This window comes from Heterodontus francisci, chromosome 3 (assembly GCF_036365525.1).
Source record: "Heterodontus francisci isolate sHetFra1 chromosome 3, sHetFra1.hap1, whole genome shotgun sequence".
NCBI lineage: Eukaryota > Metazoa > Chordata > Chondrichthyes > Heterodontiformes > Heterodontidae > Heterodontus > Heterodontus francisci.
Genome location: NC_090373.1, coordinates 128,648,715 through 128,672,413, shown reverse-complemented (window position 1 = coordinate 128,672,413; position 23,699 = coordinate 128,648,715). Strand labels below are relative to the sequence as shown.

The window sequence follows — 23,699 nt, the reverse complement described above, 5'->3', positions numbered from 1 at the left end:
GGCAGTGAAGGATGCCACTCCATTTTCTGGCATGCAGACATGTTGGCTACCGACCTCCAGCACACTCAGGTAACTTAGCAGAAAGGACATATTTAGGCAGAAGAACATTTGAAAAACCTACAGGAAGGTAGATGTTTTAGGCTTGTTATGGCCCAGTCTTGTAAAAAAAAAATCCAGCATTTAGGCTTTCATGAATCTTTGTGCCAGTTGTCATTAATTATTTATGTTTGCTCTACTCTCCCTTTACTGGCACCAATAGATTTTCTACTGGGGATGCTCCAAGTTATGTCTAGATGAAGAGAAGGACCTGGAGAGGAGAACCAGGCAGATCAGACTGCCAGAGACGTGCTCTATGCACTGCCGCTGACACTCACACACCAGCATTGTTAGAGAAGGTGAACCTACCTCACTTCAGCAGATGTGCTGATGTAGGCTGCTCTGACTAAAAGAGGCTACGATAACACCCCCCCGAGGAAACAGTATGAGATGTGAATGCCTTACCAACTCTTATCAACTTGTTGCTGGAAGATCCTTCAACAGCGTCCAAGTCACAGAATGACAATTCTATTTTATTGGTCATTTCCGCCAAGTTGCCACCTACCATTTCTGCAGACCCGGACACATCTAGCTGAGAATGATACTCAAATCTGGCTTCTCAGGGTCTGGACAACAGAAGGTCAGATGCAGAACTCTGCCATGGGCTGTCAGGACACCTGTATCAATCATCCAGCAGATGGTTGGCCTCATGAAAGAACAGTAACTTGCCGGCCTGCTGCAGTGCTGATGTACAGGGATGGAGCTGTGGAGCAGCACAGATTCTAACCCTCCTTGGAAGCACCACAGGCACCTTGACCAACAGCATAAACAGTGGAGAGGTGCTGGACTGTTCTTCTTTTGTCTGTACCCAAGGTCCTCCTTTCCTTCATTTTTGTCTTACATTTCTTAATCCCTGTATCTTCACCCTTGTCAAAGGTTGCTGATTGGTGCCTCTTAAGGCTCTCCAAGTGCAGGGTAACTTTCTGCCCACTCCCACTGTGAAACTTCCCTTTAATCATCCCTTAACTCTTTAAATTTCATTTGCACATCATTTCCCTCTCTTACCACGATGGCTTGATTTCAAAGTTGGATACTTATGGCACAAAATGGCACTGGCCAACATTTATTCCGAGTTGGGAAATCGCAATACCTGATTTATGTTCACTTCAATTAATGAATGAAAAATCAAGCACTGTGGGCTTGTGATTTCTCAGCAAATATTCTCTGCTTGCCATTCTGTGCTAAAAGGACACAACTTTGGAATTAGCCTGCTAGTTCAATTAATAATTTTAAACCTGAGATTGAGAGGTTTTTGCTAGACAATGGTGTTAAAAGAATACAGGCCTAAGACAGATGGATGGAGTTAAGAGATTTTTTTCCATTCATTTACAGGCTCTGGGCATCGCTGGCAAGATCAGTGTTTATTGCCCATCCTAAATACCCTTGAGATGGTGGTGTTGAGCCACCTTCTTGACAACTAAATGGCTCGCTAGGCCATTTCAAAGGACAGTTAAAAGTCAACCACCTTGCTGTGGGTGTTTGAGACACATATCAGCCAGGCTGAGTAAGGAAGGCAGATTTCCTTTCCGAAAGGACATTGGTGAACCAGATGGGTATTTACGATGATCCTTTAGTTTCATGGTCACCATTACTGATACTAGTTTATTAGTTCCAGATTTATTTAATTAATTGAATGTAAGTTCCTCAGCCACTGTGGTGGGATTTCAACTCATCACTTCAGATCATTAGTCCAGTCTTCTGGATTATTAGTCCAGTAACAAAACCAGTATTCTACCATACTCCTATTTTCCTGTCTCAAAATTGGACATTTTTCGAATTCATTCATGGGATGTAGGCGTCGTTGGCTAGGCCAGCATTTATTGCTCATCCCTAATTGCCCTCCAGAAGAAGGTGGTGAGCTGCATTATTAAACTGCTGCAGTCCTTGGGATGTAGGTACACCCACAGTGCTGTTAGAAAGGGAGTTCCAGGATTTTAACCCAACGACCGTGAAGGAACGGCGATATAGTTCCAAGTCAGGATGGTGAGTGGCTTGGAGGGGAGCTTGCAGGTGGTGGTGTTCCCAAGCATTTGCTGCCCTTGTCCTTCTAGGTGATAGAGGTTGTGGGTTTGGAAGGTGCTGTCGAAGGAGTCTTGGTGAGTTGCTGCAGTGCATCTTGTAGATGGTACACACTGCTGCCACTGTGCGTTGGTGGTAAAGGGGTGAATGCTTAAGCTTGTGGATGGGGTGCCAATGAAGCAGGCTGCTTTGTCCTGGCTGGTGTCGAGCTTCTTGAGTGTTGTTGGAGCTGCACCCATCCAGGCAAATGGAGAGTATTCCATCACACTCCTGACTTGTGCCTTGTAGATGGTGGACAGGCATTGGGAGTCAGGTGGTGAGTTACTTGCCACAGAATTCCCAGCCACAGTTCAGTTTCTGGTCAATGGAAATCCCCAGGATGTTAATAGTGGGGGATTCAGCGATGGTAATGCCTTTGAACATCAAAGGGAAATGGTTAGATTCTCCCTTGTTGGAGATGGTCATTGCCTGGCACTTGTGTGGCATGAATGTTACTTGCCATTTATCAGCCCAAGCCTGGATGTTGGCTGGGTCTTGCTGCATCTGAACAAGGGGTGCTTCAGTAGCTGAGGAGTTGCAAATGGTGCTGAACATTGTACAATCATCCCCACTTCTGACCTTATGATGGAGGGAAGGTCATTGATGAAGCAGCTGAAGATAGTTGGGCCTAGGACACTACCCTGAGGAACTCCTGCAGTGATGACCCGGGACTGAGATGATTGACCTCCAACAACCACAACCATATTTCTTTGTGCTATGTTTGACTCCAACCAGTGGAGAGCTTCCCCCTGATTTCCATTGACTCCAGTTTTGCTAGGGCTCCTTGATGCCACACTCGGTCAAATGCTGCCTTGATGTCAAGGACAGTCACTCTCACCTTACCTCTGGAGTTCAGCTCTTTTGTCCATGTTTGGATCAAGGCTGAAATGAGGTCAGGAACTGAGTGGCCCTGGCAGAACCCAAACTGAGCGTCAATGACCAGGTTATTGCCGAGCAAGTGCCATTTTATAGCACTGTCCATGACCCCTTCCATAACTTTGCTGATGATTGGGAGTAGACTGCTAGGGCAGTAATTGGCCAGATTGAATTTGTTCTGTTTTTTTGTGTACAGGACATACCTGGGCAGTTTTCTACATTGCCAAAAAGATGCCAGTGCTGTAGCTGTACTGGAACAGCTTGCCTAGGGGCGCAGCTAGTTCTGGAGCACATCTTCGGTACTATTGTCAGAACATTGTCAGGGCCCATAGCCTTTGCAGTATCCAGTGCCAAAGAACAAAGAACAGTACAGCACAGGAACAGGCCATTCGGCCCGCCAAGCCTGCTCCGATCTTGATGCCTGCCGAAACTAACACCTTCTGTACTTCCGGGGCCCATATCCCTCTATTCCCTTCCTATACATATATTTGTCAAGATGTCTCTTAAACGTCGCTATCGTATCTGCTTCCACCACCTCCCCTGGCAGCAAGTTCCAGGCACTCACCACCCTCTGTGTAAAAGACTTGCCTCGCACATCCCCTCTAAACTTTGCCCCTCGCACCTTAAACCTATGTCCCCTAGTAACTGACTCTTCCACCCTGGGAAAAAGCTTCTGACTATCCACTCTGTCCATGCCGCTCATAACTTTGTAAACCTCTATCATGTCGCCCCTCCACCTCCGTCGTTGCAGTGAAAACAATCCGAGTTTTTCCAACCTCTCCTCATAGCTAATGCCCTCCAGACCAGGCAACATCCTGGTAAACCTCCTCTGTACCCTCTCCAAAGCCTCCACGTCCATTTCTTGATATATCATGGAATGAATCGGATTGGCTGAAGATTAGTATCTGTGATGCTGGAGACCTCAGGCAGAGGCCAAAATGAATCATCCATTCGGCACTTCCGGCTGAAGATTGTTGCAAATGCTTCAGCCCTGACTTTTGCACTGATGTGCTGGGCTCCCCCATCATTGAGGATGGGGATAGTTGTGGAGCCTCCTCCTCCTGTTAGTTGTTTAATTGTCCACCACCATTCATGACTGAATGTGGCAGGACTGCAGGGTTTAGATTTGATCTGTTGGTTGTGGGATTGCTTAGCCCTGTCTATCACATGCTGCTTCCACTGTTTAGCATGCAAGTAGTCTTGGTACCTCATTTTTAGGTATGCCTGGTTCTGCTACTGGCATGCTCTCCTGCACTCTTCATTGAACCAGGGTTGGTACCCTGGCTTGATGGTAATGGTAGAGTAGGGGATATGGTGGGCCATGAGGTTATAGATTGTGGTTGAATACAATTCTGTTGCTGCTGATAGCCTACAGCAACTCATGAATGCCCGGTTTTGAGTTGCTAGATCTGTATTCTATCCCATTTAGCACAGTGGTAGTACCACACAACATGGGAACACCAGCACCTGCAAGTTCTTCTCCAAGCCACAGACAATCCTCTCTTGGAACTGCCATTTCTTCACTGTCACTGGGTCAAAATCCTGGAACTCCTTCTGAACAGCACTGTTGGTGTACCTACACCCCAAGGACTGCAGCAGTTCAAGAAGGCAGCTCACCACCACCTTCTCATGGGCAATTAGGGATAATAAATGCTGACATAGCCAACGATGCCCACATCCCCTGAATGAATAAATAAAGCAGGGGGCTTCGTCTCCACAAGGACTCTGTCGTGGTCACTCCTACTAATCCTGTCATGGACAGATGCATCTGCGACAGGTAGATTGGTCAGGATGAGGTCAAGTAGGTTTTTACGTCATTTGTTCCTTCACCACCTGCCGCAGACCCAGTCTAGCAGCTATGTCCTTTAGGAATCAGTGCTACCGAGCCACATTCTGTGCCCTTGCTACTTCTTCCAATTGGTGTACAAGATGGAGTAGCACTGATTCATCAGTTGAGAGGGAGGATGTGGGTAGGTGGGAATCAGCATGTTTTCCCATGTTTGACCTGATGCCATGACACTTCACGGAGCCAATGTTGAGGGCTCGCAGGGCAACTCCCTACTGACTGTATACCACTGTGCAGCCACCTCTGGTGGATCTATCCTGCCAGTGGTACAGGACATACCCAGGGATGCTGATGTCAGGGACATTGTTTGTCAGGCATGATTCTGTGAGTATGACTATGTCAGGCTGTTGCTTGGGACAGCTCTCCCACTTCTGTTCACAAAGCCCCCAGATGTTAGTAAGGAGAACTTTGCAGGGTTGACAGGGCTGGGTTTGCTGTTATCATTTCCAGTGTCTGGGTCGACTGTCTGGTTTCATTCCTTTTCTTACAGTCTGTAGCAATTTAATACAACTGAATGCTTGCTAGGCCATTTCAGAGGGCATTTAAAGAGCCTGGAGTCACATGTAGGCCTGACCAGGTAAGGACGGCAGATTTCCTTCCCTAAAGGACATTAGTGAACCAGATGGGTTTTTACAACAAATGACAATGGCTTCACAGATATCATTCGACCAGCTTTTAATTCCAGATTTATTAATTGAATTCAAATTTCACCACCTGCCGTGGTGGGATTCAAACCCACATCCCCAGAGCATTAACCTAGGCATCTGGATTATTAGTCTAGTGACATTATCACTATGCAACCACCTCCCCCATAAGCATATAGCATAAATGGTGCTGGCCAACTTGTGGAATAGGCTCGAGGAGCTGAATGGTCTTTGCCTGTTCCTATACTCCTAATGTCTTAAACAGATACATTTAAGTTTGTACCTGGAGTTGAGGCTAATTATTTAATTTAGCTTAGATTGGAGTAGTATTTGAATTTAAAATTCAGGTTGGATTAGGACCAGTTTTAAACTATTTAGAACTGACAGATCTGTAAATGAAAATCGTACCTTGCCATAAATTTATTGCATAGAAGGCCATTGAGCCTAACTTACCTATGCTGGTACTAGCTGTTGTACTGGAGTTGACTCATTTCTCTGCCCTTTACCTGTATCCTTTTATATTCTTACCTCTCAAACACATACCCAATTTCCTTTTAATTATGTTATAGTTTGTGCCTCAACAGACACGTTTGATAATAAACCAGGTTCTAATATACTGCTGTGTTGAAAAAATTCTTCCTTTGTTCCTCCACTGACAGTCTAGAATCTATGGGATGAATTTAGCCAGTAGTTCTGCTGCTTTTCCTCTGTAACATCAGAGGGAGAGCAGCAAAAACAAGGTTTGCTTTGGCACTTATTTAATTGCTGTTTTCCTCTAACTAATTTCAAAGTAAATTAAACTACAGTAAATCCACCAGCCTGTGAAAAGATAAATGGTAAGCTAACACTTCAGCCAAATGGTTGGAAATTCATCCTTCATTCCAAGATGCACCTGAGGTAGGTGAAACTCTTCACTCAGAGCGCAAAGTTGGAAAATTACCTCTGCTTTGACATAACTGTTGAACGAGCACTACCTGAAATATTAGCATATAGGAGCATAGGATGTGCTTTATATAATTTTTCTTTTAAGTATGTTTCTGTGTATACTTTTAAGTATGTTTCCAGCATTTTATGTTTTTATTTTTCATCTCTATGACATTCCCCTTACCTGTATGTAGTAATTTCAACCTCCAGTGCCATCTTAATGTTGAACAGATCTTGATATTCACGTAAATGCAGAGCTATCTTTTCTTTGATGGTACTCAGTTGTTGTTGCAAGCTCTCAATTTTACTCTGCAGGGGTAGCATTATAATATTACTTTGCTGTTGTCTGATAAAATATAAATGATAATTTGCCAAGAGAATTTTTTTTTTATTCAAAGCCACCAGCGCTCTCATTGCTGCTCCAGATCAAGTGCCAAATCAGCATTACAGGCTGTTTGATGTCACAATCCGCCCACTATACATGTTTCCAGTGCTTACACTGGCATGTCATGCCAGAAGCATGCCATCTGACATTTTTGCAGTTTCAGGCTTCCGTAGCATCGGCACCAGTGGCATTACGGAGCCCAATTTTGTGGCCTGCGAGTCTCAGTGACGATTCTTCATTATGATCGGTTGAGGACCCACATTGTTGTCACATGCAGCCCAGCACAAAACAAACAGTTGACTGACTTCACACTCGACAGGGAACCCAGCAGTGTTTGTGGTTAGTACAACGCATAACTAGCCTGGACCTCTTAAAGGCATCCTGCCCCTCTTACAGGGGAGCTGCACTCATGCAACAGGAGCTGCTGAAACAATTTCAGAAAGGCTTAGCTGGAAGGTAAAGGACGTGGAGTAACAGGCCAGAGAGAGGGCTCTCAGGTTTGCAGATGTGGCACTAGAGGCCTTACTGAAAAGGCCCTACTGGAAAGGAGGAGAGACACCATTTTTTCCACAGGGGACCGGGAGGTCCATAAAGCACACCCTGAGAAGGAAATGGCAGCAGGTGGCCAGGGAAGTCAATTCCTATAGTCTGGCCCAGAGGACCTGGCTGCAGTGCGGGAAAAGTTCATTGACCTCACTCATGTGTTTAATCACAGTGAATGCATCTTCAAAGGACATCTCCAACCCACTGCACCATCAATCTTTCATGCCATTCAATGCACCACAGCTCCATCACTCACCCATCAACAGTCAGGACACATGCCTAACATTCAGATCATCCACTTCACCCTCATAATCTTACTAATGCTGCCAGCCTCATACCCACTGCATGCTAATTCCATATACCACCAGCTATTCAGCTATGGCAGGCACATTACCCAAACATATTGTAACATATTTATTGATATTCTTCCCTCTCTCTTGCAGGACAAAGTGACCCACATTCGCTGGGAGCAGCACAGAACCAGCAGGGGACAGACAAGCCTACATCTTCTGACCTCTTTGGAGGAAATGGTGCTCGGTATCATGGGGCTGGCTATGACTGAAGCTGTTGCACCAGCATTGCCAAGAACATTCAGGATAATGGTATGTTCCTGCCGAATGGCCCTTCTCAAATCCCACCTTACCCTCATCCTGCTATCTGGCATGAGGTGCAAGCTGCAGATTGTGTGACCATGAATCTCTTGCTTTCCCGCCTCACCCATCTTCCCTCAGCCCAACCCTCCACTTCTGCATTTCTGCTTTCAGATGCCCAAGAACTGCTGCCTGGCCAGTCAGTGCAGCCTCATCATGAAGGGTAAGAGCTACACCAGGCATCTGACGAAGATGCACCATCACTTGATTTGACACTCACAGCAGACAAGCCAAATATTGGCACTTCACGAACTTTAGAAGGTAGTATAGAGTTCAGATAAGCACGTGGTGAGTTACTGGGCATGAGTGGGCTGCAGCTACGTTGGGGAAAGGATAGTTCATGTGCCAGCCCCTCGGAGAGCAAGATCACAGACAATAATATAAAAGCAAAATACTGCAGATGCTGGAAAACTGAAATAAAAACGAGAAGTGCTGGAAATACTCAGCAGGTCTGGGAGCATCTGTGGAGAGAGAAACAGAGTTAACATTTCAGGTCAGTGACCCTTCATCACAGATAAGTTCTTCTGCAGGGGACATCTGAGTCCCTGAGGACTTCAGTGGGGTGGCACACAGGGGAAAGCTGATGACAGTGCACACCAAGATGCTTGCTGCATTGGCAGGCCAGCCACAGAGCCTCTTGTCACTGTCAAGGAGCATGGAGGAGTCATGCTTCAACTTGGCTCATGGCTTCATGCACAGCTTGGAGTCCATTTTTTCCAGCATGGAAGTCCTGATCAACTCCATGACAGCACTCACAGACCCAACTGTGTGCAGTGTCTGGTGGCTGATGTCTCAGCTTCCATTGCAGCACAGGCAAAAGCCTCCCAATGTCTCAGTGCTGCAGTGAAAGCTCCGACTGAGGACATGAGAACCATGCTTATTGCCATGCAAGCCCAGAGTGCTGCCATCATGGCAACATATACAGTGCCCAAAGGGGCATACAGGCTCTTACAGCAATCCAGATTACTAGGTTTATTAGGATTGCTGAAGCGTCATTGCTGGGGAGTGGCAGTGGCTCAGTGGTGCACAAGCCTGCTGTCCTCTCTGAAGATGACAACATTCTTGCTCATACCACTGCCATTCTACCAATGCCCTTGTCATTGTCTTTCAGCTAGACATACTACAGCTACCCATGCTGAGGTGGAGCAATCCAAAGCCAGGCCCACAAGGCCCAGAGCTGCTCAAGGTCATCCTGTAAAGCCATCTACAGTCTCCACCGTGAAAGTCAGCAGCCTTCCACCAGCCACGCAGCCTTCCACACAGCAGCCACTGGGGTAGAACTGTGCAGGAACACTAGGGAAGGCAAAGGCCTCTGCAAGATTGAGGGGAGATTTAATAGAGGTGTACAAGATTATGACAGGCATAGATGAGTTAGACAGGGAAAACTGGTCTCATTAACTAATGGTACAAGGATTAGGGAATACAAATTAAAAGTTTTGAGCATGAGATGCAGGTGGATGTGAGGAAGAACTTTTTTATGCTGCGAGTGGTAATGACCTGTAACTCGCTGCCCACAAGGGTGGTAGAAGTGGAGACAATTAATGATTTCAAAAGGAAATTGGATAGGCACTTGATGAAAATAAGATAGGCACTAAGAGAATTCACAGGGAAGAGTTGTTCATTTCTGCCTGTATAATTGAATGTGTTGTTGGATAAAGATCTTAATGAATGCATGTTCAGTTGGGAGTAGGCATTAACTTGATCCGCATGGCCCAAAGTGGCTGATCAAGCAACAAATCAGCATTACAGGCTGTTTGATGTCACAATCCGCCCATTATATATGTTTCCGGTGCACACACAGCACTCTTGCATACTATGCCAGAAGCATCCTGGCCGACATTTTTGCAGTTTCGGGTTTGCATAGCGTTGGCTCCAGTGGCATTACGGAGACCAAGTTCATAGCCTGCATGTCTCAGTGAGGATTCTTCAAGATGATTGGTTGATTGCCCTCCTTGCAGACCCCTGCGGAGGGTGCTCCACTGGGTAAGACACCCAATGACAGTAAGCTTTCACTCAAAAACCCTCAAAAAGTCTTTGGGCAGCTGTCAGCACAATGAACGGTGAGCACCATTCCTTTGCCGTTAACCAAAAATTCTGGACCAATATAGACTTGCTGCAAAATAGCGAATTAATCCTTAATCAGAATGTTAATTAGCTGTTCTTTAACTTTCAAGACCAATGATTAGAACTGTTTCTAAATTGTGTACCTGGATTGTATTTTCAGCCCCAAAGTAAAGTAAAGCAAAGTATCCCATCATGAATACCTGGTATTCTTCAATCTCTTTTTTATACTTATTTGCTGCCTCTTTATTCTGAGCCTCCAGCACTGTCCTACGGGCTTTCAGAGCATCCAGTTCCATCTGACTGCTTTTAAGCTGAGAAAGGTAGAAAAATTGTGAATTAAAAAAAAAAATTAAGCAAGGTAAAAGAATGCATATGTATATTTTGCAAAATCACGATATAATTTTGAGAATACACTGACACATTGGTATGGTTGAGTTTACACTGGGAACAACTGGCCTTTGGTAGGGGTGGGAGTGGGGGTGGGGGGGTGGAATGAACCAGCAACAAAAAACAGAAGATAATCATTTCTAGCATTTTTTGATTTTGTTTTTAAAGAAAATCTTTGTTGACCTGTAGTCATGTTCTGAGTTGATCTAATCTTACTTTCTTCGGGGAAGCCAGGACATGTATTGGGTCTTATAGACTTTCAGGAAATGCCTCCAGACTGACTTACACAATCAGAATTCTAGGTAAAGTCCATTAAATATCCACTCTAATTGGTTTAAATCCGACAAATATTTCACTTACTTATTTGCTTTGCAAGGGTTGCACCTTATTGTTGGGGAAAATGCATTTTTTCACAGCTAATATTAGCAGTTACACCAAACAACATGTTTCTATGGGGATTAATTTCCAATGCGCAGCTTCAATAGGCATTTGTCAGAAAAAATTTTGAGGCCCATCATATCTGATGCAGCTTCTTTGGCTGTTGGGTGAGAGACAGGTCTTCTATTTTGGAATTGTTCAGCTTGTGTCCCAAGAGCTGGCCAAACTCTTGTTTTTTGAAGATTTTGAGGAGATGGAAGGGGAATGCTGGATAACTAAGGCCATCTGTGAACCCAGTAGATATAGGGTTGGCTGTGTCACTCAGGATCGTTTGTCTGAGTGCAGCGAGGATGAATGGTCAGAGAATGAGAGAGAGAGAGAGATCCTTTTGAGTGGGAAAAAAAAGAGAGGGGGGATGATGCCTGTGATGAAGTGGGTAAACTGTCGAGCATGGTAAAAGTGAGCAGTAAATGCTTGTCACAGGTGAGGGACAGTTATTGCTGCAGCCTTTCCTCAATGGTAGCATGCTGACTTCTGTCAGAAAGTCATGGGTTCAAGCCCCACTCCAGAGACTTGAGCACATAATCTAGGCTGACACGAATCAGTGCTGAGAGAGTGCTGCACTGTCAAAGGTGCCATCTTTTGGATGACACATTAAATTGAAACCCAGTCTTCCCTTGCAAGTGGACAAAAAATATCACATGATACTATTTCAAGAAGAGGAGTAAAGGATTTTTACTGATGTCCTGGTTACATTTCATCCCTCAACCAATATCACTAGGGGTACAGCAGCATAGTGGCTATGTTACTTGATCAGTAATCCAGCAGACTGGACTAACAATCAAGAGACATGAGTTTGAATCCCACCACTTCAGCTGGGGAGTTTTAATTCAGTGAATTAAATTTTTAAAAATCTGTAATCAAATAAAAACTAGTATCAGTAATATTGACCATGTAGATACAGTGTTGTTGTAATAATCAATCTGGTTCACTAATATCCTTGAGGGAAGGAAATCTGCCATCCTTACCCAGTTTGGCCTGAATGTGACTCTGAACTGCCCTCTGAAATGGCGTAGCAAGCCATTTAGTTATACCAAACCACTACAAAAAAGTCACTGTGGGAGGACCTTCACCACAAGGCAGTTCAAAGAAAACGGCTCACCACCATGACCTTATCAAGGGTAATTCGGGATGGGCAATAAAAAGTGCTGTAAATGAATGTTTTTTTTAAAACTTTTTATTTATCTCATTGTCATTTGTAGGGCCTTGATGTGTGCAAGTTTGCTCTATTTTGGTCTGTATTGTCATCCTATTTGATCCTGAACTGAGCTTCTAACCCCACATCCTCTACATTACCAAGACCATCTAATCCCATATCTGTAGCATCGTCCATCTCTGCCCCTGTCTCTTTTGTACTTCTGAAACCCTGATCCATGCCTTTGTTACCTCTAAACTCGAGAATTCCACTGCTCTTCTGGCTGGCTTTCCACCTTCCATAAACTTGAGCTCATTCAATGCGATCTAACTCAAATCAAATCCTCTTCACCTTCATCCCTCTGCTCACTGATCCAAATTGGATCTCAGTCTGGCAACGCACTGATTTTAAAATGTTCATTCTCATTTTCAAATTGTTTCATGTCTCAGCCTTCTCTATCTCTGTAACCTCCTCCAGCCCTTCAGCTCTCTGAGATTTCTGTGTTCCTCCAATACTGAGCTCTTGTGCATCCCGATATTCATCGCTCCACCATTAGCAATTGTGCCTTCAGCAGCCTCGGCCATAAAGTGCTGGAATTTCCTCTCTAAGCATCTCTGCCCCTCTACCTCGCCCTCCTCCTTTAACAGCTCCTTAAAATGTACCTCTTTGACCAAACTTTTGGGCACATGTCCCAATATGTGACTGCATGCCAAACTTGTGTTTGATAGTGCCCCTGTGAAGCATATTGGGTCATTTTACTTTGTTAAGGCTGTTGTATAAATGAAAGTTATTGGTGCATAGTGTTACGACCAGGTTGGAAGGGGTCTAGGGGTTCCCTCTCAGCCTTTGCCTGGTTTAACCATAACAGGGTTTAATTTGAAAACACCATGTTTTAGTGAATCCTTGTTCATTGCTACAATTGTAAGACAAAGAAATCAAACAGGTTTCCTTAGATTTAAACAAGGTAGAAGTTTATTAATCTTAAACTCTAATACAGTTAACAACAACAAATATGTGATGTGACCACATAGCATGCATATGTGATAAACACGCATGCAGATAGAGACAGAAAAAGTGGAAGGAAGAAAGGGAAAAGTCTGAGGCAATATCTGGTAGTTACAGACCTTTAAGCTTAATGTGGAGCCTTTGGTTGTCGGTAAGTCTTGCAATTCGTTGGGGTCCAGTTCACGCTTCAACTTGTTCTGATGTAGGAGTCTTTTCTCTTGATATTTACATGTCTTCTGTTGGTCCGGTGGTTGGGAGAAAGTGAGCGAGAGAGAGAGAGAGAGAGAGAGAGAGAGAGAGACTTCCTTGTTCCAGCCTCAGTTGCACACTGCCTTCCGAATTCGAACTATCTTGTGGCCAGTTCAAAAAACCTGGACCAGCCAGTTAGTCATGTGACCAGCTGGTTTAACCAGTCCTGGCTCTGTGGATTGTATCATCTTAGCACGGAATGTGCTTCCTTACACTTTCAATGTCTGGTGATCAAAATCCATTTGGGTTAATTGGAGCAGGAAATAGCCCTTTGTCTCCACAAGCAGCGTCTGTTAGTATGCAAATATCCTTCCAGCCCAGTGTCTGGTGATCTTCAAACAAGTCATTTCTTCACTCCAGCAACAGTTTAAAATCGATGTTCATATGGCAAAATTAATATGCCTCATTCTCGGCAGGCGGGAAGTCTGCATGACATGTAATATAAAAGCAGCTACACTTCAAAAGTACTTAATTGGTTGCAAAGTGCTTTTAGGATGTCCTGAAGACATGAAAGATGCTATATAACAGCAAGTTCTTTTTTTTAATAAACACCATATTATGAACATCTCTATAGGAGGTCCAATAGTATTTCAGACTTTTGTTGTAAGTAGCTGATTTTTGTTTTACTTTCTCTTTTTCTTAGTCTCTCAGGGCAATATATTACCAGCTAACAAAAAGAGCAGATAGGAGACTAGCTCCCACATCTTTATCAAATCCTCTCTGTAGTTGTTTGGAGGAGGTTCTTGGGACGTATCCGCAGGTGACTTATCTTGTGATTTTCCTTCCCTTCCATAGAGCAAGAGCTAAAATTATGTGTGGGTGAATCATGGCCATGAGCTTGAATATTACCACTCCATAAGCTCCAACACATTAGATCATCATGCAATGATATTATCTAATAATAATTCTTTTTTGTCTAACTGAGTAATCATTTGGATATATTTGATGAGTTCAAAGTGTATTTTTCAAGCAACAAGACTTTGTTTTAATTTGTCAATAAAGGGAAAGATAGCAACCTGCTTGGCTGATGACTACTTACGTTCCGCTTACACTCTGCAAGTTGTTCTTTTGTGCTTCGCATATTTTCTATGCGTTTGGTTGATGTTTGATTCAGATCGACAAATTTACTTTTGTACCATTCATCCATTTCCTGGGAGAAGCAGAAGTAAATATTTATAATAAAGGATAGTTTGTAAATTAAGGTATTCAAAGCAATATAATATAAATATATTAGTCGCCAAAGTTCTTGCATAGTTTTTAGTCAAAATCAATGACCAAACATTTTATGGCAATTTCTAGTCACAAACTAGAAAATAGCCTGATGATAAACATTACACTACACCAAAGCGATGAGCAGCCTGTCACCTGACAGCATGGCCATCTCATCAAAAAGATATTCTATTGCTTTTTTTGTTAAAAAAGAATGTTTTCACAATTTTACTTCACACTTTTTATCTTTACTCCAATCAACATACACAATAGCATGGCACACCACCTAGAAAGACCTTGAGCGTGGATCGAACAAATGCAATACAAAGATATATTCAAACTCTCTGTCAGTAGCCTGACAAGTAACTGTACTCGCATGAATAGAACCAGATGGTTTATTGTGTTACACAAGGTCAGGGATGACAGTGCTGAAGAATGGAACATTCTCCACTTTGCACCTCCTGATGGTATAAAACAACATCTTGGTCAGGTATAGCAAGAGATTGATTCGAAGTATAAGCTCCCCTCAGATTGCTCTGACTAACTGTAAAAGATTGAAATGGACAGAGGTTGCTTCCTTCCTCAAACTTTTCATTTCTTACATTTCATTTACCAGATTATTAATAATACTTAATAATACTTTTCTGTATTCCAATTTATGTTTCAAGAAACACATTTTTTGAGGAGAGCAAGAATAGCAAGCAAATTATTTGGGACATGATCACTCAGCTGTCCATATAAATATGGATTTATTAAAGCTGTGACATTATTTGTGTTGAATGCTGTGTTAGTAAAAAAAAGGTTAACATATAGATAAAGCTTATATTTTGAAATGATATACCTTTATGTTTTTTCACATTTTGGTGTCTGCCTCAATCACAATGAGGGAAATTGTATTAGAACTTCTTGTAACACCTTCAACCAAAGAACAGCAGAGATGTACTGCTGCTGTGCAGTATGCCCATTCCATACATGTGTCTAACCCAGGTTCTGGAATACATCCATTAAATTGGTAGTATCGGTACATTACCAGCACCACTTGTGTAGCAATGTAACCAGAAGCTATTCAGTTCTAATGGTTGCTTATTATGTGCTCTGCAGGGAATGGGGGTGAGGATTACAGAGCTCTACTCATCCACATTTAATCACACGTTCAGAGAATTAACCAGTCCCCTTTGCTGCACTGGCACTGTATTTACTTCTGAAGGAAAAGAGCTGATTTTTTTAATCAACGTGTTTCAATTGGGAAAAAAGCATTGCAATATAAAAGGTCATCTGACTTTTAATTTAAAAAAGCAAAATAAACTAGAAGACTTGCATTTATACAGCCCCTTATCACATTTCCTGAAATGTATCAGTGCTTCATATAGAATAAATTACTAGGAGCTATGGTGCCTGTTCTTTTGTAGGCCAATCTGGCAGTCAATTTGCACACAGCAAGATCCAATATATAGCAATGAGATGAAGGACTGTTTGATCTATTCAGGTGCTGTTAGTTTAGAGAGAAATGTTGGCAATGACACTGGAGGATCTCCCTGTATTTCTGCAAATAATACCATGGAATTCATTATATCCACCTGAATAAAAAAAAACTGAATTGCAGTTTAACACCTTATCTAAAGGATGGCACCTCCCACAATACTGCACCACCTCAGTATTACTTGAAAAAGAAAAACCATTAAACAGCGTGGGGAATAGGACCAAATGAGCTGACACAGGCATGATAAGCAATATGGCAGCTTTCTGGGCTATAAAATTATATGATTCAAAGTATTAAAGTGAGATTTCAACAAAAACTGTAGAGACAAGCTGCCTTTATAAGCACTGCAGGGTTTGTCACTAGGGATTGTCTGAACTAAAGGAAGAGGAAGCGCTACGGAGGGATGCTAGGCAAGTCAGGAAGGCAGAGTACTGCTCCGTGCCATCCCGCTGTCACCTGTACCTCTACATCTGTAGACGGAGGTTGTATACCGATTCCTTTTCCTAAAGGACCAACAGGCCCCTGGTGGCATTACAATGTGATGTGAATAACTGGCTAGCCATTCTGTTGGAAAGTTCTTCAGAATCACCCGAATCACAGCATATTATGGATTTAAAAAAACAGCCAGTGTGATCAGGAGTCATAGAATCGTAGAGTAGTTACAGCACAGAAGGAGGCCATTTGGCCCTTGGTGTCCATGCCAGCTCTCTGCAAGAGCAACTCATCTAGTCCCACGCGTCCCTCCACTTTTCCCATGGCCCTGCAATTTTTTTCTTTTAAGATAATTATTCAATTCCCTTTTGAAAGCTACAGTTGAATCCACCACAGACTCAGGCAGTGCATTCCAGATCTTAATCACTCACTGCATAAACAGGTTTTTCCTCATGTCACCTTTAGTTCTTTTGCCTTTCACCTTAAATCAGTGTCCTCCGGTTCTTGACCCTTCTGCCAATGGGAACAGTTTCTCTCGATCTAATCTATCCAGACCCCTCATGACTTTTAACACCTTGATCAAATCTCCTCTCCACTTTGTTTTCTCTAAGGAGAACAGCCCCAGTTTCTCAAACCTATCCATGTAACTGAAGTCCCTTATCCCTGGAACCATTTTCGTCAACCATTCTGCACCCTTTCCAATGTCTTCACATCCTTCTTAACAGGCAGTGCCGAGAAATGGACACAATACCCCAGTTGTAGCTGAACCAGTGATTTACAAAGGTTCACCACAACTTCTTTACTTTTGTACTCTATGACTGGGATTTTATCTGGGTAACTGGTCTCAATGTCTGGAAAAAGCAACGCTGAGAACCCCACGTTGCCTCTTCTGTGGGATCCCCGTCATATCTAGTGTAAATCAGGCACTTAACTGGACAACGGCAGGCCTTCCATGGGATCAAAGATCCTGACGATGGAAGTCCCACCCGCTGAGAGCTGCCGGCCAATCAGAGGCCAGCAGCTCTTTAACAGAGCAGCGCCACCGCGGAGGTGGTGGCTGCTGCTGGTGGAGCACCTACCTGAGACCCAGAAATGGCACTGGACCCAGCCCACAATTCCGGCTAATTGTGGCAGTGGCGAATTGAGGCCCTTAATTGGGCATTAATTGCACCACCATATCACCCGATTATATGTTCTCCCTGCCTCCAAACCCACTGTGAAGAGAGCGTAAAATTCCCCCCATATCTCTATTTATAAAGCCCAGGATACTGTATGCCTTATTAATCACTTCCTCAACCTGCCCTGCAACCTTCAACAATCTGTGCACATATACCCCCAGGTCCCTCAGACCCTGCACTCCTTTTAGAATTGTATCCTTTATTTAATATTGCCTGCCCTCATTCTTCCTACCACAATGAATCACTTCACACTTCTCTGCATCTGCCACGTGTCCAACCATAACACCCGTCTGTCTGTGCCCTCTTGAAGTCTATCACTATCCTTCTCACAGTTCACAATACTTCCAAGTTTGGTGCCATCAGCATATTCTGAAATTGTGCGCTGCACACCCAAGTCTGTCATTAATATAGATCGTGAAAAGCAGTGGTCCTAGTACCAACCCCTGGGGAACCCCAGTGTGTAACTTCCTCCAGTCCAAAAAGCAACCATTCACTACTACTCGCCATTTCCTGTCACTCAGCCAACTTTGTATCCATGCTGCCACTGTCCCTCTTATTCCATGCGTTTTGACATTGCTGACAAGCCTGTTACATGGCACTTTATTAAACGCCTTTTGTAAGTCCATGTACCCACATCAACTGCATTATCCTCCTCAACCCTCTCTATTACCTCATCAAAAAACTCAATCAAGTTAGTTAAACACTATTTGCCTTTAACAAATCAATGCTGACTTTCCTTAATTAATCCACATTTGTCCAAGTGACTGTTAATTTTGTCCCAGATTATCATTTCTAAAAGCTTTCCCACCCCTGAGGTTAAACTGACTGGCCTGTAGTTGCTGGGTTTATCCATACACCCTTTTTTGAACTAGGGTGTAACATTTTTAATTCATCAGTCCTCTGGCACCCCCCTCCCCCGTATCCAAGGAGAATTGGAAGAATACTGCCAGTGCTTCCACAATTTCTACCCTTACTTCCCTCAGTATCCTCAGATGCATCTCATCCAGTCCTGGTGACTTAACAACTTTAAGTACAGCCAGCCTTTCTAATACCTCCTCTTTATCAATTTTAGCCCATCCAATGTTTCAGCTACCTTCTCTTTCACTGTGACTTTGGCAGCATCTTCTTCCTTGGTAAAGATAAATGCAAAGTACTTATTTAGTACTTCAACCATGTCCTTTGGCTCCAAGCTTAAATCCCCTCTTTTGATCCCTAATTGAGTCAGCATTGCATGTTTGGCCACACTTGCCCAGATGCTACCAACCATTTTTACATTTCCTAGCAAATTTGGGACTGACAAGGGAAGTTGCCTTCATAAGATCGGAATAAGTAGCGGTGTGCCAACTGCTGCAAGGATAACTGTGTTTACAATACAGCATACCACCTGAAATCATCCACACCTTCTTGTAGGAACACTGTAGTTGATGTATGGGATAGTTCTGTAAAATAGCGCAAAGGAAAACCTTCCTTGCAAACTTCTCATGCAGTAACGCTTCAACTTGGCAATCTCCAAAGTGGCAAGTAACATTCGCTCCACACAAGTGCCAGGCAATGACAATCTCCAAAAAGACAGAATCTAAACATCTCCCTTGACTTCAATGGCATTACCATCGCAAGATCCCCCACTATCAACATCCTGGGGGTTACCATTGATCAGAAACTGAACTGGACCAGCCACATAAATACTGTGGCTTGAAAAGCAGGTCAGAGGCTAAGAATTCTGTGACGAGTAACTCACCCCCTGACTCCTCAAAGCCTTTCCATCTATAAGGCACAAGTTAGGAGTGTGATGGAATACTCTCCACTTACCTGGATGAGTGCCGCTCAAACAACACTCAAGAAGCTCAACACCAACCAGGACAAAACAGCCCGCTTGATTGGCACCCCATCCACCACCTTAAACATTCACTCCCTCCACCACCGACACACAGTGACAGCAGTGTGTACTATATGCAAGATGCACTGCAGCAACTCACCATGCCTCCTTCGACAGCACCTTCCAACCTCACAACCTCTTCCAGCTAGAAAGACAAGGGCAGCAGATGTATGGAAACACCACCATCTGCAAGTTCCACTCCAAGCCACACAACATCCTGACTTGGAAATAGATCATTCCTTCTCTGTCGCTGAATCAAAATCCTGGAACTCCCTTCCTTACAGCACTGTGGGTGTACCCGTGCCAGATGAGCTGCAGTGGTTCAAGAAGGCAGCTCACCACCACCTTCTCGAGGGTAAATAGGGAAGGGCAACAATTGCCAGTGATTCTCACGTCCCATGAAATGAATAGAAAATAGGTCAACAGCAATCAAAGAGGAGGCCATGTGCCAGACTCTGCTGTCACTAGTCTGCAGACTCATACCTGCACCATTGGGGTCCCTTTCCCTTCATGCTAACTTTCCACTTCCTTGTGACCAGTTCTTTCAGTCTTGCCTAAGGTTGCTGATAGGTTAAAATGCCTTTTAATGCTCTCCAGATGCTTTCTACATTTCCCCCCCTTCTTTCTAACACTCCCCTTTAGTTGTACCTACTCCTTTAAATTTAGCTTACATGCAATTGTCTTCTCCTGCTAGTTGTGTCATCTCTAGACCCATTTGAGTTTGGACTTGGTGATGTCAGCAATAATTCAAATGATGTCAGATATTGTCAGCCAACGCTCAGTTGGTAGCAGTTTCACCTCAGAGTCACGAAGATTGTGGGTTCAGGTGCCAGTTCAGAGACTTGAGCACAAAATTCTAGGCTAACACTTCAATGCAGTACTGAAGGATTGCTGCAATGTCAGAGATGCTGTCTTTCAGATGAGAGATTAAACTGAGGCCCTTTCTGCTCTCCTAGGTAGATGATCCCGTGGCACAATTTCAAAGAAGAGCAGGGGAGTTATCCCCTGTGTCCTGGCCAATTTTTATCTCTCAGCCAACATCACAAGAACAGATTATCTGGTCATTAACACATTACTGTTTGTGGGAGTTTGCTGTGGGCAACTTGGCTGCCGTGTTTCCGATATTGCAACAGTACTTCCATGGCTGTAAAGCGCTTTGGGATGTCCTGAGGTCATCAAAGGCACCATATAAATTCTAGTGTTCCTTTTTTATTTTTAGAGCAAAGAATTGAGTGTAATTAGTAATTGATATTCAAGCAGGTCTTAAAGCAATGAAAGCCAAATTAGAACCACTTTATAGCTGAAGATGAAAGTCATCCCTGTGTGTTAGAACAGTGTTCCAATGTATGTGTTCACTAAGTCTCATACAAATACTGCATGTAGGACACATAAGATCTATCCAGCGAGTGGACAATAACTCACTTTCTTTACCATCTTACCTGCAGATTCTTTGCTGATATGTCTTCATACTGAAGTTGAATGTCCCTGAGTGCAGCAGCCAGATCTGGAATAGTGTATGTCACATCAACACTGGCACTAACACTGTAGATCTGTTTCATTAGTTCCTCAATTTCCTATTTAAAAGACAAATAATACATATTTAATGATAATTTCACAAAAAAAAGATAATTCAAGTTAATAATTACATGCAGCATAATTAGAATGGTATGAAGAAAAACCACAACTCTGGAAAACTGAACCAGTTGAACTGACCAATATTATTATTGCACATGCTACCCCCTATATAGCTCAATCTCTAGTTTTGTATTTGCTTTTTAGATTCTTCCTCCCTTATAACTAGGAATCACAAAACTGGCATGAATGTGTAATTTATAAATCAGATTTATGTTATGTTGAATATAAAACTATACCTCTTTGTGCACTCTCTGGATGAATTCTAGTTCAACTTCAAGATTCTCCAGCTGCTTTTCAAGGTCCATTCGTGCTGCTGTGGCAGCATCAACATCCTAAAATAATTATAAATCCTGTTACCTTACTGATGAATACAGTAAAAATCAAAGAAGGAAGACAAACTATCAATATGTATGTAGTCATTAAGTTATAGAAAATACAATAGGGGTTAATTTCCATGGAGTTCTCCCATTCATCTGCTGTAACTTTGAGGGAAGTCAAAATGGCATAAAGTGTCTTCACAGCTCTTTCACTGAAGTTATGGCTGACGCATGGGAGAAGTTTCACATAAATTCAGCCCCAATTATTCCATAAACATATTACAGATTGAGATGTGGATATTTTAATACTGAGCCTTTTTGAAGTAAAAAGGTGAACAAACAGTGAAGGTAACAGAGATACAGACATGAGTTAAATACTATAGATTGATAGACAGGTGGTAAGATAGATAGCAAACAGTTTATTTACTGGGCGGGAAGCTTCAATTTCATCTTCTGCCTTCTTCCGATCCACAACGGTTTCTTCATATTTAATCTTCATAGTCTCCAGTTGACCAGTCGTAGCATCCCTTGCAGCAACTGCCATATCCTTGTGAATATAAAATAAGATTTAATGTTACCTCATTATCATTTTTCTTGCTCCTGCAATGATAAATTCCATGGAACCATTGAGACATATGATATTCTACCCTAAAAAACAAATCCTACATATTTAACCACTTTTAGAAAGTGACTACCAAAAAGTGTGATATTTTCTATAGATGAAAACACAAGTATTCATTCAAATAAAGATACAAAATTTATTCTAACTAAGAGAACAGAACACATGGACATTACTTGTTAAGATACACCAACAACTGATTGCAGTACACGTCAACAAGCTGCAGTTTTCTAGACCTTTAACATTATCATACTTTGGGGGTTGGATTTTCCTCAAGCACGGGGTTCCCACCAGAAGTGCCTGTCTGATCCCATATGATCCAGTCCTTTTTTCCTGGGTTGAAAACAATTAAATGCACAAGGAAAGCTCCCAACAGTGTCACTGCTCTGCATAGGAAGTCTACCTCAACTTGAGAGGAAAATTCTCTGCTGCTGCAGCAGTATAAAAGACCAGCATCTTTAAATGGAGCAGCTAAACACAAATATAAATAAATACCAGAAGCCCCATTTCCTTATTTCTACGACTCTTACAGTTCTAGAAAAAGATCAGTCAACTCTATCCCCATATTGTACTTTGAGTACTTTAGATGGGTCAGTTTTTGTCCAGTGTGTGCAGGAGGGTTTTCTGACACAGTATGTAGACAGGCCAACCAGGGGCGATGCCACATTGGATTTGGTACTGGGTAATGAACCCGGCCAGGTGTTAGATTTAGATGTAGGTGAGCACTTTGGTGATAGTGATCACAATTCGGTTAGGTTTACCTTAGCGATGGGCAGGGACAGGTCTATACCGCAGGGCAAAAATTATAGCTGGGGGAAAGGAAATTATGATGTGATTAGGCAAGATTTAGGATGCGTAGGATGGGGAAGGAAACTGCAGGGGATGGGAACAATCGAAATGTGGAGCTTATTCAAGGAGCAGCTACTGCGTGTCCTTGATAAGTATGTACCTGTGAGGCAGGGAGGAAGTTGTCGAGCGAGGGAGCCGTGGTTTACTAAAGAAGTTGAAGCGCTTGTCAAGAGGAAGAAGAAGGCTTATGTTAGGATGAGACGTGAAGGCTGAGTTAGGGCGCTTGAGAGTTACAAGCTAGCCAGGAGATGGCAAATGGAGTTAAATGCGGAAAAGTGTGAGGTGATTCACTTTGGAAGGAGTAACAGCAATGCAGAGTACTGGGCTAATGGGAAGATTCTTGGTAGTGTAGATGAACAGAGAGGTCTTGGTGTCCAGGTGCATAAATCCCTGAAGGTTGCTACCCAGATTAATAGGGCTGTTAAGAAGGCATATGGTGTGTTAGCTTTTATTAGTAGGGGGATCGAGTTTCGGAGCCACGAGGTCATGCTGCAGCTGTACAAAACTCTGGTGAGACCGCACCTGGAGTATTGCGTGCAGTTCTGGTCACCGCATTATAGGAAGGATGTGGAAGCTATGGAAAGGGTGCAGAGGAGATTTACTAGGATGTTGCCTGGTATGGAGGGAAGGTCTTACGAGGAAAGGCTGAGGGACTTGAGGTTGTTTTCGTTGGAGAGAAGGAGGAGGAGAGGTGACTTAATAGAGACATATAAGATAATCAGAGGGTTAGATAGGGTGGATAGTGAGAGTCTTTCTCCTCGGATGGTGATGGCAAACACGAGGGGACATAGCTTTAAGTTGAGG

At 43.2% G+C, this 23,699-nt stretch overlaps 1 protein-coding gene across 1 annotated transcript in view; it reads right to left on the bottom strand.

Annotated features, from left to right (window-relative positions):
- zgc:172323 (uncharacterized protein LOC564165 homolog) overlaps positions 1–23,699 on the bottom strand; it is a 48,420-nt gene that overhangs the window by 5,105 nt on the left and 19,616 nt on the right. The window contains exons 4-9 of the mRNA XM_068018726.1: positions 21,855–21,974; positions 21,347–21,442; positions 20,915–21,049; positions 14,340–14,450; positions 10,287–10,397; positions 6,629–6,753 (exon numbers count right to left, since the gene is read on the bottom strand). Of these exons, the coding sequence (XP_067874827.1) occupies positions 6,629–6,753; positions 10,287–10,397; positions 14,340–14,450; positions 20,915–21,049; positions 21,347–21,442; positions 21,855–21,974 (698 nt within the window). The remainder of the gene's footprint in view (positions 1–6,628; positions 6,754–10,286; positions 10,398–14,339; positions 14,451–20,914; positions 21,050–21,346; positions 21,443–21,854; positions 21,975–23,699) is intronic.